Below are 14,496 nucleotides of genomic sequence, written 5' to 3'. Positions count from 1 at the left end.
CCTGTGCCTGGGACCCCGGCTCCGGGCAGCAGTGCGGCGCCCCCCACCCCCCGCCCCAGGTGGTGGCACAGGACTCGGGGCCTCTCCTCACATGCTCACGACTCGAGTCCCACGTGGCTTCCTGGCAGCGGTACGTGGCTCATGGGCACCTGGGTGGGGTGGGGAGGCCCGTCCACACCCCATCACACTTTCGTGCCAAGGAGCGGCCGCAAGCGGCCGCAGCGCCTGCCGCCCTCCCCGTTGGGCCCGGAACTTTCTGCTCCTGAGGGCGGTGCGTCCAGGTCGGCAGCGTGGAACCCAGCTGGCCAGCGGTCGAGGCTTCTGGTTGCCTTCCTGGGTTCTTCCCCCGCCCAAAAGCTCACCTAAGACCCCTGCTAAAAGCTGGCCTTCCCAGACCTCGGGCGATCTGGAAAGTAACCGCTAGTATCATTTGAAAGGAAAAGGTGCTTGTGCTGGGCCCTCTGCGGGCTGTGCTGAACCCAACAAACAACTAGGGCCGCCCTCAGAGGGACGCCTACGCCTCTGAGAAGAGCTCAGAAAAGGTGGAATGAAATCGCTGGAGTCGACCCCAAGGCCAATACGTGGATGGGATGACATGGAGGGCACAGCGCACCGTGGACGATCAGTTCCCTTTGCTGAGAGCTCTCCTTCCCGCCCCCGGTAGCTGCCAGAATGATCCATCCAGAATCCAGGTCTGCTTGTGTGACCCTGCGCCACCCCCCAGTTTATAATTAATAGCTTCCAAAGCACAGCCCTTGAGAGCCATCCAAAGCTGACCCAAGGGCCTTCCTGTTCCAAGCCTCGTTCAGCTCTCCAGAACCCATGTTGAAATTCATTTTAAGAATGAATTAAAATCTTCTTTAATATCAAGGCCACACGGCTGCTTTCCTGGGGCTCCAGTATATCAGGAGTGAGCTGTGAACAGGATATGGAAGAGGGAGCAGCAGTGGAGGGAGAGGCGATGCTGGAATAAAGGGACAGTTCCTGCACCCACTGTGTCAAGCTGCTTCCCATCCTCCATCTCCCTGACTTCTCACACCCCTGGAAGGAAGTAGTGATCCTCGCCTCTGAGAGTTTAGCAAAGTCCCACAGACAGAAATCAGCAGAGGGGAATCTAACCCCGAGTCCCTTGGGTACATCTTTCTCTCTCCGACCTCTTTGTAACATATCTGGAAAGAAACTGATGCTTTGGGACCAAGAAAGTGCTTCAAAAGCAGAGACCAGGAAAACACCAAGGGGTCCTTTGTGGACAGGGTAGAGCCAGGAGGAGCCTGCCCTGAGGATGTTAGGCCCCAGCACACCCAGCGGCCTGCAGAGACCCCCGCATCAGGGCTCCCCACAATGCAGCACTGGAGATTCTCCACTGGGGCTCAGGGGAACACTATAGAAGATTATCTGCTATTTAATGTAATCCTCTTCTGTTAAATTTCAGATTTTGTACTATTTTATAACATGCACAGGAGTACATGTATTGACCTTCCTCTGAGGGGCGGCCCCATCCTGGACTCTCGTGGCTTCCCAGGGCTGAGCCCTCACTGGCTGCTGCCCCATTACACTGCAGGCTGTGAGGATTGCTTCATAAGCCTCTGAACCATCTCTTCAAGCTCCATGAATTATCCCACACCACAGCAAAGAGAGGCTGATGACAACTGGACCCTCCCCCTAGCCGGCCCAATGGCAATTTCTAATAGTCTCCATTTTTACTATCGCTAGAATCCCACCGGGAGCAGCTCAAGCCCTCCTCCTTTTTCTGAGCCTGAGGTCCTCACACGTACATTCCACCCCAGCCAGTCCTCCCACCCCTAGCTCTCCCTCTGGGCCAGTTCTCCTCCAGACACCTCCCCTCCCCTTCCTTCTTGTCTGTATCAAGAGAAGGGCTCCTTGTGTCTGAGGGCAAGCCCTCTGTCTACACACCAGAAACCCCAGGCCCTTTTCCCTGTCTGGAATGCCAGAGCACAGCCAACCTACCCCAAAGGAAAACAGCCACCCCTGGCCAAAGGCTTCTTCACCCCTTTAGGTACCTTTGTTCGTCTTTGGCTACCCAGTTACTCCAGTTGCTGGAGGAAAGATGTGACAGTGTGATTCTGAGGCATTTCTCATCCCTTCTGTACCCCGCTCACACTTCTGCTAGAGTCACTCCTGAAATATCAGAATGCCCCTGAGATTCGCTTGCTGTCACTCTACAGTTCCCATTCTAACTTTGAAATGGAAAAATTATGTCCAGTCTAACCTGGGGAGGCTTTCAAAGAAACAGGTCAGTAACCAAAGATAATTGAAAACAAATTCTAATATTTACTTGTTTTTACATATTCATTGAAGGGGCCACAAATCATAAACTGCTCCTAACTCCTCTAAAATTCCCCGTCCTTCACAGCTCTCAGCCCTCACGTCTGCCCACTCCCAGCCTCTCATGCTATGAAGCCACTGATAAAACGTGTCCTTGTCACGTTCTCTACCTTATACTTTTCATCCCATGCCTTAAGCTTCAACTATCATCTTTACATGCATGATGATCAAATATGTGTGTGAGACCAAGAATGCTGGTTGTCTACAAAATCAGTTCTCCTTTTCTTATATTAAGAGCCTTTTGACTGGGCATGCAGCCGCCTAGTTAAAAGACTCCCCAGAGCCTAGGAGTGGCTGAATGTGAACATGGATGTAATGGCAAGAGTTAGAACAACCATATTGGGCCAGGAGATGGAAGCCACATGCTGAGGAAAGCAGAACAAGATGAGAGGAGTGTGAATCCCTGATAATATGTGGAACACCTCCTACTACCAACATGAAGCAAGACAGGAGTACGTTTGTATCTTCTTGAAAGTCCTGAGATTTGGGGTCTCTCTGTTAAAGTACCCAAACCGATATCCTAACTAATGCGATAACTGAAGGAGAGAGGAGGGAGGCATTTTTACTCCTCTGCGCTTTCCTTTCCTTGCAACGCCCATCCCTCCAGGGATTTTCTTTTTTTTAATCATTCTTCGAACAGGGGCAGCAGAGGATGGAAAATCCACATCCTGAGAAGACTTCTCCCACAGAGGGACCTGGCTTCCATGCAGCTCCCCAAAGGGCCGTGCAAGCTGCTCCGCAGCTCTGGGCTAACCAGCTTTTCCTCATGCTCCTCCAGGCAAAAGGCCAGGGGCGAATGGATCTTCCTCTAACTATGCCACTCCCCGTGTAGCTCCCTCTTTTCTCTTTCACGTTCTTTCTCTTCATGATTACAAAGCCCTCTCCCATCCCCACCAAACCCTACTTCCTCCATTAAAAAACATCCTCTCTGGATGTGGCTGGGGCTTTGTCGGCCTATGTTTGCCATTTTCAATTTTTCAGAGTCTGTTGACTGTAATCTTGCTGCTTCTATGTACCTGTGCTTATATCCGATCCTTGGCACCCAGCCTCCTGGACAGAAATAAAGCTGGATTCTTGGGTATATTTTGGAAGTGTGCTAGAATTGGTGAACGGAAGAGTCCTTATGTGGCAGCATGCTGTACTGTGATGGCCTTCAGCATCCTCTTCGTAAAGGAGCTTGGAAAAATGCCAGAATTCAGTTACCATCAGATTTAAATATTAAAAAAAGGACTTATCTGCTGAAAATAATGGAAAGAATGGTTAACCCTGTTATCTCTGAACATTGAATGAGATAAAGTTCCAGCGGCTGTTCTCTATTTTTGTTATTGGACCAATGTTCTATATAATTAGGATGTAACCATTTAATACTCAGACTTTCAATATCTGTAACAGTCAACCTCAGTACTGTCACTACAATATTACATTCTGCATATGTCATTCTGTTGTGTCAGATACCAGTTTTTAGTGAGGTATCTTTAAGGCACATAGTAGAAAACAAAATTGGTAAATTACCCAAGTTCCTTTCACTGTGATTTGGAAACGATAAATCTTTACAGAATAAGACTTCTTTTTGGATTAGCTTTTTTATTGAAAAAAAAGGTCCAATTTGTGTTGGTAAGGACTGCATTCATATTTAATAATGCCTGCTTTTCCTCTGGTCACACTATTTTGAGCATTAACCAGAGTACCTCTATTCTTAGCAAACTGTAGTTTATTACAGGTGTTTAAACTATTTAAAACAAGCCTATGCAGTTCTTAAGGAGGAAGATAAATGAGATCTGACTTGAGAGTACGATTGAGAAGATGTTCCTATTTAACATAAAAGAATTCAGAATACTTGATTGGTGTTATCGTCTCTGAAACCTCTGATTAAGTATGGATGTCTTAAGCATAAATTTGACCAGCTAACCGTCATTCTCTGAATAAGACTATATGCTTAGAGTAAAAAGAGCTAGACAGAACAATTACATAATGGTAATCTTATATGTGTTTTTCACTTTTTTTGTGTTAGAGCTCTACATTTTAATTACTCCAAAATGCAAACTCTGTTTTTGTTTTTAATACAGTACTTTAAATCTAGTTTATGTTTTGTCTATCAGCTTAAACAGGAATCTTGTGTAACTTAGTAAGTGATGATAAAGTTTTCAAATCTACTTACCATATGCCATGGCATAAATGTCTTTGAGCTTTGATGATAAAGGAAGACCTTCAGTAATTTTCAAGGCAAGAGGAACATTGGAAATGTGACTTGTAAATTTTGTAGTAGGGCAGTTATTACACATTTATGGTTAACATTTCTTAAGGTTCAACCAAAATTCAGTTAAAATTTCAAAGTGAAGGAGAACTTCTTAGCTAAAAATTGCCATTATAAATTGTATTAGATATTGTTGGCAGCTATTAATTCCCCATAAAAAGAATAAACCTTTTTTTAAGAAAAGCAAACAAACATCCTGTCTCTAAATTCCATACGGTTCTTGTCCTAGAAGATAGAAACATATCCTTTTATTTCTAGTAACTCATTGGTTGCGTCAGACCAGCATTTAAATTATCTTCTAATACCCAGCAACACTTCTCAAACTTGAGTGTACCAGAACTACCTGGAGGGCTTGTTAAAACACAGATTGCAGGGTTCCACTCCTAGTTTCTGATTCAGCATGTCTGATGTTTCTAACAAGTTCCCAGGTGGAGCTGATGCTACTGGTCCAAGACGGCACTTAGAGACCCCACATTTGATGTCTTTCAATACTGTGGCCACACTTGGCTATTGAGCACGTGAATGGGGCCAGGGTGAAATGAGATGTGCTCTGAGTGCAAAATACACATCCAGCTTTAAATATGGCACACAAACAAAAAGAATGTAAACTATCTCTTTAATAGTTTCATATTACTTGTTGAAAGGATCATAGTTTGTATAGATTAAATAAACTATATTATTAAATTAATTTTACCTGATTATTTCTACATTTTATGTGGATATTGGGAAATTTTAAATTACATATGTTGCTGGCATTACATTTCTTTTTTCTTTTTTCTTTTTTTTTGAGGCAAGGAATACGACTTTATTTGGAAAGCCAGCAGACTGAGAAGATGGCAGACTAATGTCTCCAACAACCATCTTCTGGCATTACATTTCTATTCGACAGCTTTCTAACAGACAATTACAGGGAGATATCAGATGGTAAAAAAGAAATATCGGGGATGATTAGGAATTTGAATACTGTATGAATGTAGGATGATAGAAGGGAATTGCTAACTTTTTAAATAAACTTTTAATTTTAGAACAGTTTTAATTTACAGAAAAGTTATTAAGATAGTGGAGACAGTACCCACACCCATTTTCATCCATTATTAGTATTTTATATTGTGGTACATTTACAACTAATGAATCAATATTTGTACATTATTATTAACTAAAGCCTACACTGTATTCACATTTCCTTTTCACCTTTCTCTGTTCCAGGATCCCATATTATGTTTACTCATCATGTCTCCTTGGGCTCTTCTAGACTGTGACAGATTCTCAGACTTTCCTTGTTTTTGATGACCTTGACAGTTTGGAGGAGGACTGGTTAGGTATGTTGCAGAATGCTCCCCAACTGGGATTTGTCTGATGATTTTCTTCGTGATGAAGCTGGTGTCATGGGTTTTGGGGAGGAAAACCTCAGCGATAAGGGGCCATTCTCATACTATCATATGACCTCTAGACGGTGACAGATTCTCAGACTTTCCTTGTTTTTGACGACCTTGACAGTTTGGAGGAGGACTGGTTAGGTATGTTGCAGAATGCTCCCCAGTTGGGATTTGTCTGATGATTTTCTTCGTGATGAAGCTGGTGTCATGGGTTTTGGGGAGGAAAACCTCAGCGATAAGGGGCCATTCTCACGCTATCATATCAAGGGTACATACTATGAACAGGACTTCTCGCTGTTGATGTTGACCTCGATCACCTGGCTGAGGGTGTTTGTCAGGTCTCTCCCCTGGAGAGTTCCTCTTTTCCCCCCTTTCCATACTGCCCTCTTTGGAAGGAAGCACATACTTCTCTGCACAGCACACACTTAAGGAGTGGGGAGTAATGCTCCACCTCCTTGAGGGTGAGTGTCTACATAATTTGGGATTCTTCTGCACAGATTTCTCTCTTCTCCCCTATTTACTTATTCAATCGTTGATTTACAGCAGTATGGACTCAGGGATATTTGTTATACTTTGGATTATAATCCAATACTGCTTTATTTTGCTGCTCAAACCGTTCCAGACTTCCTGGCCACTGGAAGCTCTTTCAGTTCGCTCCTGTATCCCTTTGACATTCCTCATTGTTGTGCTTTCTTGGAGCACATCCTTCGACACTTACAAGATGCTCCAGGCTCAACTTGTACATTCCCCGTCCCAGTCCTAGAATCGGTCATTTCTCCAAGGAGCCCTGGTTCCTCTCATTACAGCATGGTGTTAGAAATGAATTATTAATTTTTAAAGTGTGATAATGGTATGGTCACTTTTTTAAAAGTTTATCTTTTAGATATACATACTGACCTATTTATACATTAAATGATCTATCAGATTTGCTTCAAAACAACGTGGAAATGGGAGATGTGAGTGGGAGTGTGGATGAAACAAGATGGGTTAGGAGCTGATAATTATTGGAGCTGGGTGGTGTCCCTTCACTATCCTTATTTTCACATGTACTTGAAATGTACTACAATAAAGCTTTTTTTACAAGTAGTTGATAGAGCTAATATTTGCTCATTAAGTCAGGTGTTTTACAGGAGCTATCAACAGCGAGCACAACTTTGACCTTCTATATTTATATTTTTAAATTCCAACTCCAAAGCATGCAAAAGGTGGCTCCTAAATAGGAGAGAAAAATATTAGCCTGGCTCAATAAAAATGGAACCACCCAGCAACTGGTTTGCAGACATAAGATATAAATTGTCAGTAGGACATGGGACAGCTTTGTTAAACTTTAGGGTTTACAGCTCACAGTTACATCTTCAAATCCTAAACACACACACACACACACACACACACACATGCAAAACACCAACAGATTTATTGAAAGCACTTCGTTTGTGTCTCTGAGAAATCTTTCAGTATATTCATAAAGATGAGGGATTTTTTCAGTTCTCCTACAACAAGCCCAAAATCTCTAGGCCTAACTGCCTTTGCCCCGAGAGTCCTCTGGATCGGCCATCTCCCGTTACTGTTCAGACACATCTGAGCTGCTCCATGGTGGTGGCGGGGAGCCACACTGCATTAATGAAGTGCAAGCATCAATAAAAATGATTTTCTTATAAACTGGGAGAGGTACTGGCAACGGCCGTGTTTTTAAGAAGAAAATTTGCTTTTGTGTTTTTTTCCGTCAACCAACATCTAAGTATCTATTATGTAGGAGATGGCGTGCTAAATCCTGGGAATACAATAATAAATAAAAGTATCAGCCCTGGAAGTGCTCATAGGAAAGAAACTTAGCATTTCTGAAGTGGCATCTGGCAGCAAACTCGGGAAACAACAGACTGGGAGGCCCAGACAAGAGAGAGCTGTGAGAGGTAGGATGCCTGGGACCAGGTGACGTCAGGGCTGCGGTGGGCTGTGGACGATGAGGAGCTGAGGCCAACGCTGGCAGGCACTCTGTCAGGTGCCCGGATGCATCAGTGGGTGAGGCGCTGTTAAGGCAGGGACTGGAGAGGGGCACATCAGCAAAGGAAGGTGGGAAAAAGATTCAGGTGTGACGAGGAGGAGATGCTGTGGGCTTGCAGGTGGAGACATCAGTAGACAGTGACATACCCAGGCCTAGAACTCAAGGAGAAAGTTCAGGAAAGAAGCTGTGGCTACAAAGGTAGGGGTGCTTATTGTTTTTCTTGCTAGCATTTCAGAAGTATCTCATTAACTTCTGAATTTTATGTCCCAGACTGTAGCCTGCACTAACTTTGTTTCCTGTGATTCAGAGTGTTCTATGTAGCTTAGTATGTACTCAATTTTGTGAAAGCTCCATGGATTCTTAACAGTGAATTTTCTCTTTGAATCTAATGTCTACCAATAATGCCTTTTTAATTACACCAGTATCTGCCCTTTAATTTTGCTTCCTTATGTCAAAAACTGAATGATACAATAAAGTCTTTTTGCTGTTGCCTCTTGTACAGCAGGGAGAGTGGGCAAGCTTGGTCTTAGTATGCGATCATTGTGGAGAGCTGCTTTCAGGGTTCAATTTCATCAAAATGCTGGACAAAACAGGGGAAACGTCAGGAGGGATCAGACACAAACTGTCCACCATGCGTTCTGAAGGTGGGCCCTGGCTTACATGTCCTCCCTAAGAGCTCTCTCCATTCCCTGGATCAATGTCAGAAAACTTAAAAATATAAGCAAGTCCTCACATCACACTGTAGAAACAGCCCCAGAAATTTAAACATACTTCATTTACTCAACCAACTGTGAGTACAATCCCTTATGTAGCTTGAAAAAGCAGCACTTTTCCTCCCAGAATCACAGTTGCTAGTCATGATGTTTAATTTTTAATTTCTAATATTACAGAAGGGCAAGGTTTTTTGTTTTTTGTTTTTTGTTTTTTTTGCTGTACGCGGGCCTCTCACTGTTGTGGCCTCTCCCGCTGTGGAGCACAGGCTCCGGACGCGCAGGCTCAGCGGCCATGGGTCACGGGCCCAGCCGCTCCGCGGCATGTGGGATCTTCCCGGACCGGGGCACGAACCCGCGTCCCCTGCATCAGCAGGCGGACTCTCCACCACTGCGCCACCAGGGAAGCCCGAAGGGCATGGTTTTTTCATGTTTACAGAGGGAGTACCAATTTAAAATTCTGGGAAATTCTATTCTGAACCATGTACCATAAGACACTCCAACAATTAGAAATCACGTAGACAAAAGACAGAAAAGCACATGCTCAATGTACCCAGAGGGCTTTAGAGCTCAAGTTGCAGAATCCTGCTGCCTACAGAAAGTTGAAGAATGGACTGAGAGGGAAAACTAGAGCAAAGATAATTAAATTCACAGGTAACCCGCGCTAACACGGCATGACAGTCTCTGGACAAAAATTTACAAACCAGATAGTGAAAATCGACACCTCCATTCCAGTTACTTGAGATCATCATCCCTGGAGCCTCAGTTAGGGCCCGGTTGTCTCCAATTAACAGGGTTCCAAGGCAGCAGCTCCTGGTGAGGGTGGGCTAAGGGGTCGGACCTTGAAGGTGATTCAACCACAACCCTGAGCCTCTAGGGCTTTTCCACCAGGTAAGCTGGGAGAGCTGAAGGCTGAGTAGCAGTATGGCTTCTGGCCCCCAGTGGTAAAAGAGCAGCCAGAATTGCCAGTCAGATACATGAATTCAGGTGGAATGAGATATATGGGGGCACTGGCAATTTCTAGCACACTGGCATCACTGCCAACTAACTTGAGTACAGATAAAGCTCATTGATTTAACTTCTTACTGCTTCCCTGGGGTCTCATTTAAGGCCCCTGCAAAAGATCAGCCCTTTGCTCCTAGGAATGGCAAGTGTTAAAACCAAGTATTTGGACATATAAAGCCACCAACTTACCAGAGTGCTGCTTTTTCAACTATAGCTGATTCATACATTAATATAAGGTGGTGAAAGCAAGTAAAATCAAATCTGAGGCTTTGACATTAATAGCTGTGGTTATTAAACTTTATTATATTTTAAAATCTGAAAACTGTAAAACTGTATTTATACAAACACCTGAGGACTGTTTAACTGGGCACAGCATCTTCACACAAACAATTTGAGAGAAGACCAAGTTTAAATTAGAATTTTGTCTTATAACACAAAATGAATAACATAGATGAAACCACCCTTTAAATAGAAGCATTCTCATATAAAGTACATTTGGTTTTCTAAAAAAGAAAATGTACATTCTTGCCCCTGGTGTACATTTTATTGGCATTTATAACAAATGGCTAATACTTTTAGCACAGATTCTCATAGCTTATTAACATTACACCAAACTTATACAAAGTAATAACAATAAACATATAGCACCATTTCCCCTTGAAAGTTCTAACTTTAAAAATAAAGCCCAAAATGATAAGTCTGAATTAATGCATCTTCCAAAATTTAGCAGAATAAATGGCTCAGAACTAAGCAAATTAACTAGCAACATTGCATAGGACAGAGAACTTCCCTGTATGGAAACCAATCTATGGATTGTTTCTTATCCCCTGAAGACTAAGCTGAGAGGTACTAGTGATAGCAAATGATGCACGTATTTTTTTCAGAATAAAAACATCCAACTATATAAATAGTTCACCATTACCTCTGTGGCAGTGCAAAGTGCCATATTAAATTCAAAAAGAACAGATCTACTTGTTTGAATACGTACAGGTATAGAATAATATATAAATATGGTATAGTATCTGTATGAAGAATAAACACAGACAATAAAATATATATATTTTAAAAATTTGGGCACAGGTGTCCTCATATAGAGATATGAGAAATGAATGCCTAGTTAAATGTCTAAGCTTAGAGAAAATATGTAAAGTTTTCAAATAATAGGTATTTCACTGAAAAATTTTAATCAGACTCCATCCAAACCACCCTTGTAGTATAATATCTCCTGCATAAAACAACCATTCTATCTTACAATTGTTTGAAATTTATCAAAAACTGATAAGAACACTTTATGAAAGTTTATAAGCTTGTTTTTTTCTTTAAATATGAACAAACACAACATACAAAGAAATAATAACGAAAGGAAAATAATTTATATGGCTATTCCCTTTCCGGAAATTGGTAGAACACAAACAGAACATTGCAGTAACAGACATAAAATATTTGAAAAAGAGATGATATCTACAGTTGCATCTTTAAATTCTTTTCTAAGGAAAACTTCTCATGGATTTCACTAGAGAGCCTGTCAGTCCCTGATACTTTCCCCTTTGGGATGTAGCTGTTTTGTTTTTATATATAAACATTAATCAAAATCAATGGTGTTTCTGTTTCCTGCATTAAGTATATTTGTAAACTGTACAATTAAATAATAAACTGTAAAGTGTAAAATAATAAAGACATAAAGGACTGCCAAGTTGAATATGCTAATACTAACATGCTAATGTGTTTTAAAGAAGTAGACTGGACTTGTAATGTAGTTCTGCAATTCTGGATATAACGTAGTTTTAGAGGAACTGTCTACAAAACAAAAACTGCTACGAGAATAAAAATACTTTTAAATTAAAAAGTTATCAAGACGATTGAAAATTATGTCTAATCTAAACTTACACATTTTTTTCAATTATATTTTCCTTCTTTAAGTTTTTCAATATAATAACATAACTTTAAGGCTGGCCCCAACTTCAGCCCCATATACTTCATCATCACATCACTTTTGAGTAGTAGCAGAGCCTTCCCATCAATCTCCTACAGAGAGAAAGAAATTATAATTACTAATACTGATTTCATGTTTTGTCACGTTACGTACATATAAGAACATGTAAAACAGGGAGCAGCTGTACATTCTCAATATATATTCTCTGAATATGCATTTATTTCCTGAAAACTATTAAAAATATAACTTATATGTGAAGCATCATTTGAAAATTTCTAAATTCACTTCAAATTTTAAGAAAAAGGACATTTAACCCAGTATCTTTGAAAAATGGCCTTAGCATGAAACTCTGATTTTAAATTCTATATGTTGAATAAAATACCATGTATTTATGACAAAGGGTAGAAAACTGTGAACTGCAGAAATGAATTTCAGACAGTCATTAACTTTCTTAGAAAGGCTGGGAATATGAGTATATCAGCATTAACGCAAACTGTAAATGTGCTATACAGTGTTGTCATTATGTTGAAAGCTATTCAGTTAGTTGTGTGAAGCTAATTAGATACGAAAACTTATTACTGATTTTCTTACAATGTCAAAAAGGATACATAGATATTTGGTCATGAATTTGATTTGTTAGAAAAGACTATAAACATTATTTAACAGACACAAGGCATCCTCCTAAAATTCTTTATTTCCTTAATTAAGCAATTTATGTCGTGGAAGCATATTATTTGGTTTTCATGAGTTCCTATTTAAAATAAAGCTGCACTTAATCTTTTACAGTTACTGGATTCATCAGGCATCATAACAAGGAGGACACCCTGTCACAGCTGTGGTCACCCCTCCTACTCACGGTCCTGGGGCCGAGCAGGGAGCAGGTGGGGAGGAGGATCCTTGTAGCTGTTGTTAGAAAGGAGAAGAAACCTGAGAGTGGCCATGCCGAATCATCTTCTCTTGAGAACTTGAAGACTTGTAGTATTTTAGGTACCCGGGTACCCATTTAAAGCACAGATCCAGCCTCCACCCTTTAAGGCTTTAACTTTGGGCAAAGTAAACTTTCTCGCATATGGAATAATCAGTTGATAGGGTTCCCCCACCATCCACACTAATCAGTATCCAACTGAAGGGCCTGCACAGAGGTCATTCAAAGTCATTACGGCAGGAAAACCGGATCAAAAGATACATTACATGTTGCATGAAGAGGTCGACGAGGGGGCCTGATATCTGAGGATCTCTATGTTTCATAAACTGTATCACTTCATCCACAGACCAGGTTGAAGGGTCCTTAGAGAAGCCTTGTTTCAGGACACTGGGGTCAGGTACAGCTATATAACTTGGAGCTTCAATGGGGGGAAAAAAGACAAATCATACTTGACCTGATCATTATCCTGAAAGAAGAGATGTTAGGTAGGGAGTAATTGTCTCATTCCTGGAACCTTGTGTGAAGTACCCCGGCATGGACCCAGGACTCCAAGGTAAAATCCAGGGAAAGCCTAGACAAAGATGACCTGAGGATGGCTACTCAAGAATGTCCCACCTGACCTCCCCCAAACAACAAAAGCTGCTTCGGAAGACACCTTACAGTTCCAAAGATCATAAAAGAGACTGAGCAATCCGAGGCCACTTTGGCCACAGGAAAATACAGCAAAAGATCTGTTACTTGGGTTAAATTAGGCTAATCTAAGCTAACTTATTGCTTTCTTACTTTAAATATTTCAAAGAATTTCTCTCAATCTTTCTCCTCTTATCTCCAGATTAGGTTTATTTTACTAGCTAATTGCAGTGGAAATCCCCAGAATTTACAGTTTGATAATTGCTTAAATTTATTCACTTTAACGTATTCAATATGGATGGTTTTTAGCATCACTTTATTCTTTAAATTCCTGTTTCTCAAGCCTTACATGCTTATCTGAATTTTGAAGAAAACAAGACTATTTTGTGCTTAGCTAGGTCAGAAGTAACTTTAACATTATACTGAATGCCTCTTTCAAGTTTCACTGCATAGTAATAGATATTTTGGTTGAAGGTTTATATGTTTAAAAAAGAAGTAACTAAGACATGAAACAATTTAAGTGCTCATACCTCAAAAAGTTATAGCTGTGCCGTTCACTACGTTGTACTGAAATTTCTTTGTGTCCAGACAGGCATTCATTTACTCAACCAGAGTGCTTGACTCTCTAAAGTTAGTGTGTGATAAGAGAAGTGGGTTTTGTAATTTGCTAGGAGGATTTGTTTCTCTAAACAAGGACCGTCAATACAAATTTAATATTTTTGTATGTGTGAATTAGCCAGAAGTGCACCTTTTCTTTCCTATCCTCTGGGCTCCGGCCATTTTATGGGTATTTTGAGTATTCACCCAGGGAAAGGGCAAAGAAAAACAGAAGATAAAAGAACTCACAATGGTAAATCTTATTTAATATTTTCTTTTTAAACAGCGTAACTTTGATATGAAATAAAAACTCTTTAGTAAAATCTATCCTACTTTCTACTTGTCAGAGATAAAAATGTTGGTCTACCAAGAAATGCTGCTGGGCTGTATCAACCCAAGTAAAAACGATGATGGTATAGACCATGCCATGCCTAAGGCATTCTAACAATCCAGACAGAAAAGTCTTCTCCTTTAACTCAAAACAGACTCAATTTTAATACTTAAAAAATTACTGGTGGGGCTTCCCTGGTAGCACAGTGGTTGACAGTCCACCTGCCGATGCAGGGGACACGAGTTCGTACCCCGGTCCGGGAAGATCCCACATGCCGCGGAGCGGCTAGGCCCCATGAGCCATGGCCGCTAAGCCTGTGCGTCCGGAGCCTGTGCTCTGCAACGGGAGAGGCCACAACAGTGAAAGGCCCGTGTACCGCAAAAAAAA

General features: G+C 41.4%; 1 protein-coding gene across 1 annotated transcript in view; it reads right to left on the bottom strand.

Moving 5' to 3' along the window:
• Positions 1-11,589: 11,589 nt before the first annotated feature.
• SCML2 (Scm polycomb group protein like 2) overlaps positions 11,590-14,496 on the bottom strand; it is an 81,511-nt gene continuing 78,604 nt past the window's right edge. The window contains exons 13-14 of the mRNA XM_007467403.1: positions 12,818-12,969; positions 11,590-11,718 (exon numbers count right to left, since the gene is read on the bottom strand). Coding sequence (XP_007467465.1) covers positions 11,590-11,718; positions 12,818-12,969 — 281 coding nt within the window. The remainder of the gene's footprint in view (positions 11,719-12,817; positions 12,970-14,496) is intronic.

Source organism: Lipotes vexillifer, unplaced genomic scaffold (genome assembly GCF_000442215.2).
Source record: "Lipotes vexillifer unplaced genomic scaffold, Lipotes_vexillifer_v1.1 scaffold318, whole genome shotgun sequence".
Taxonomy (NCBI): Eukaryota; Metazoa; Chordata; class Mammalia; order Artiodactyla; family Lipotidae; genus Lipotes; species Lipotes vexillifer.
Note: the sequence above shows the minus strand (reverse complement) of the source record. Positions and strands in the feature narration are given on the sequence as shown.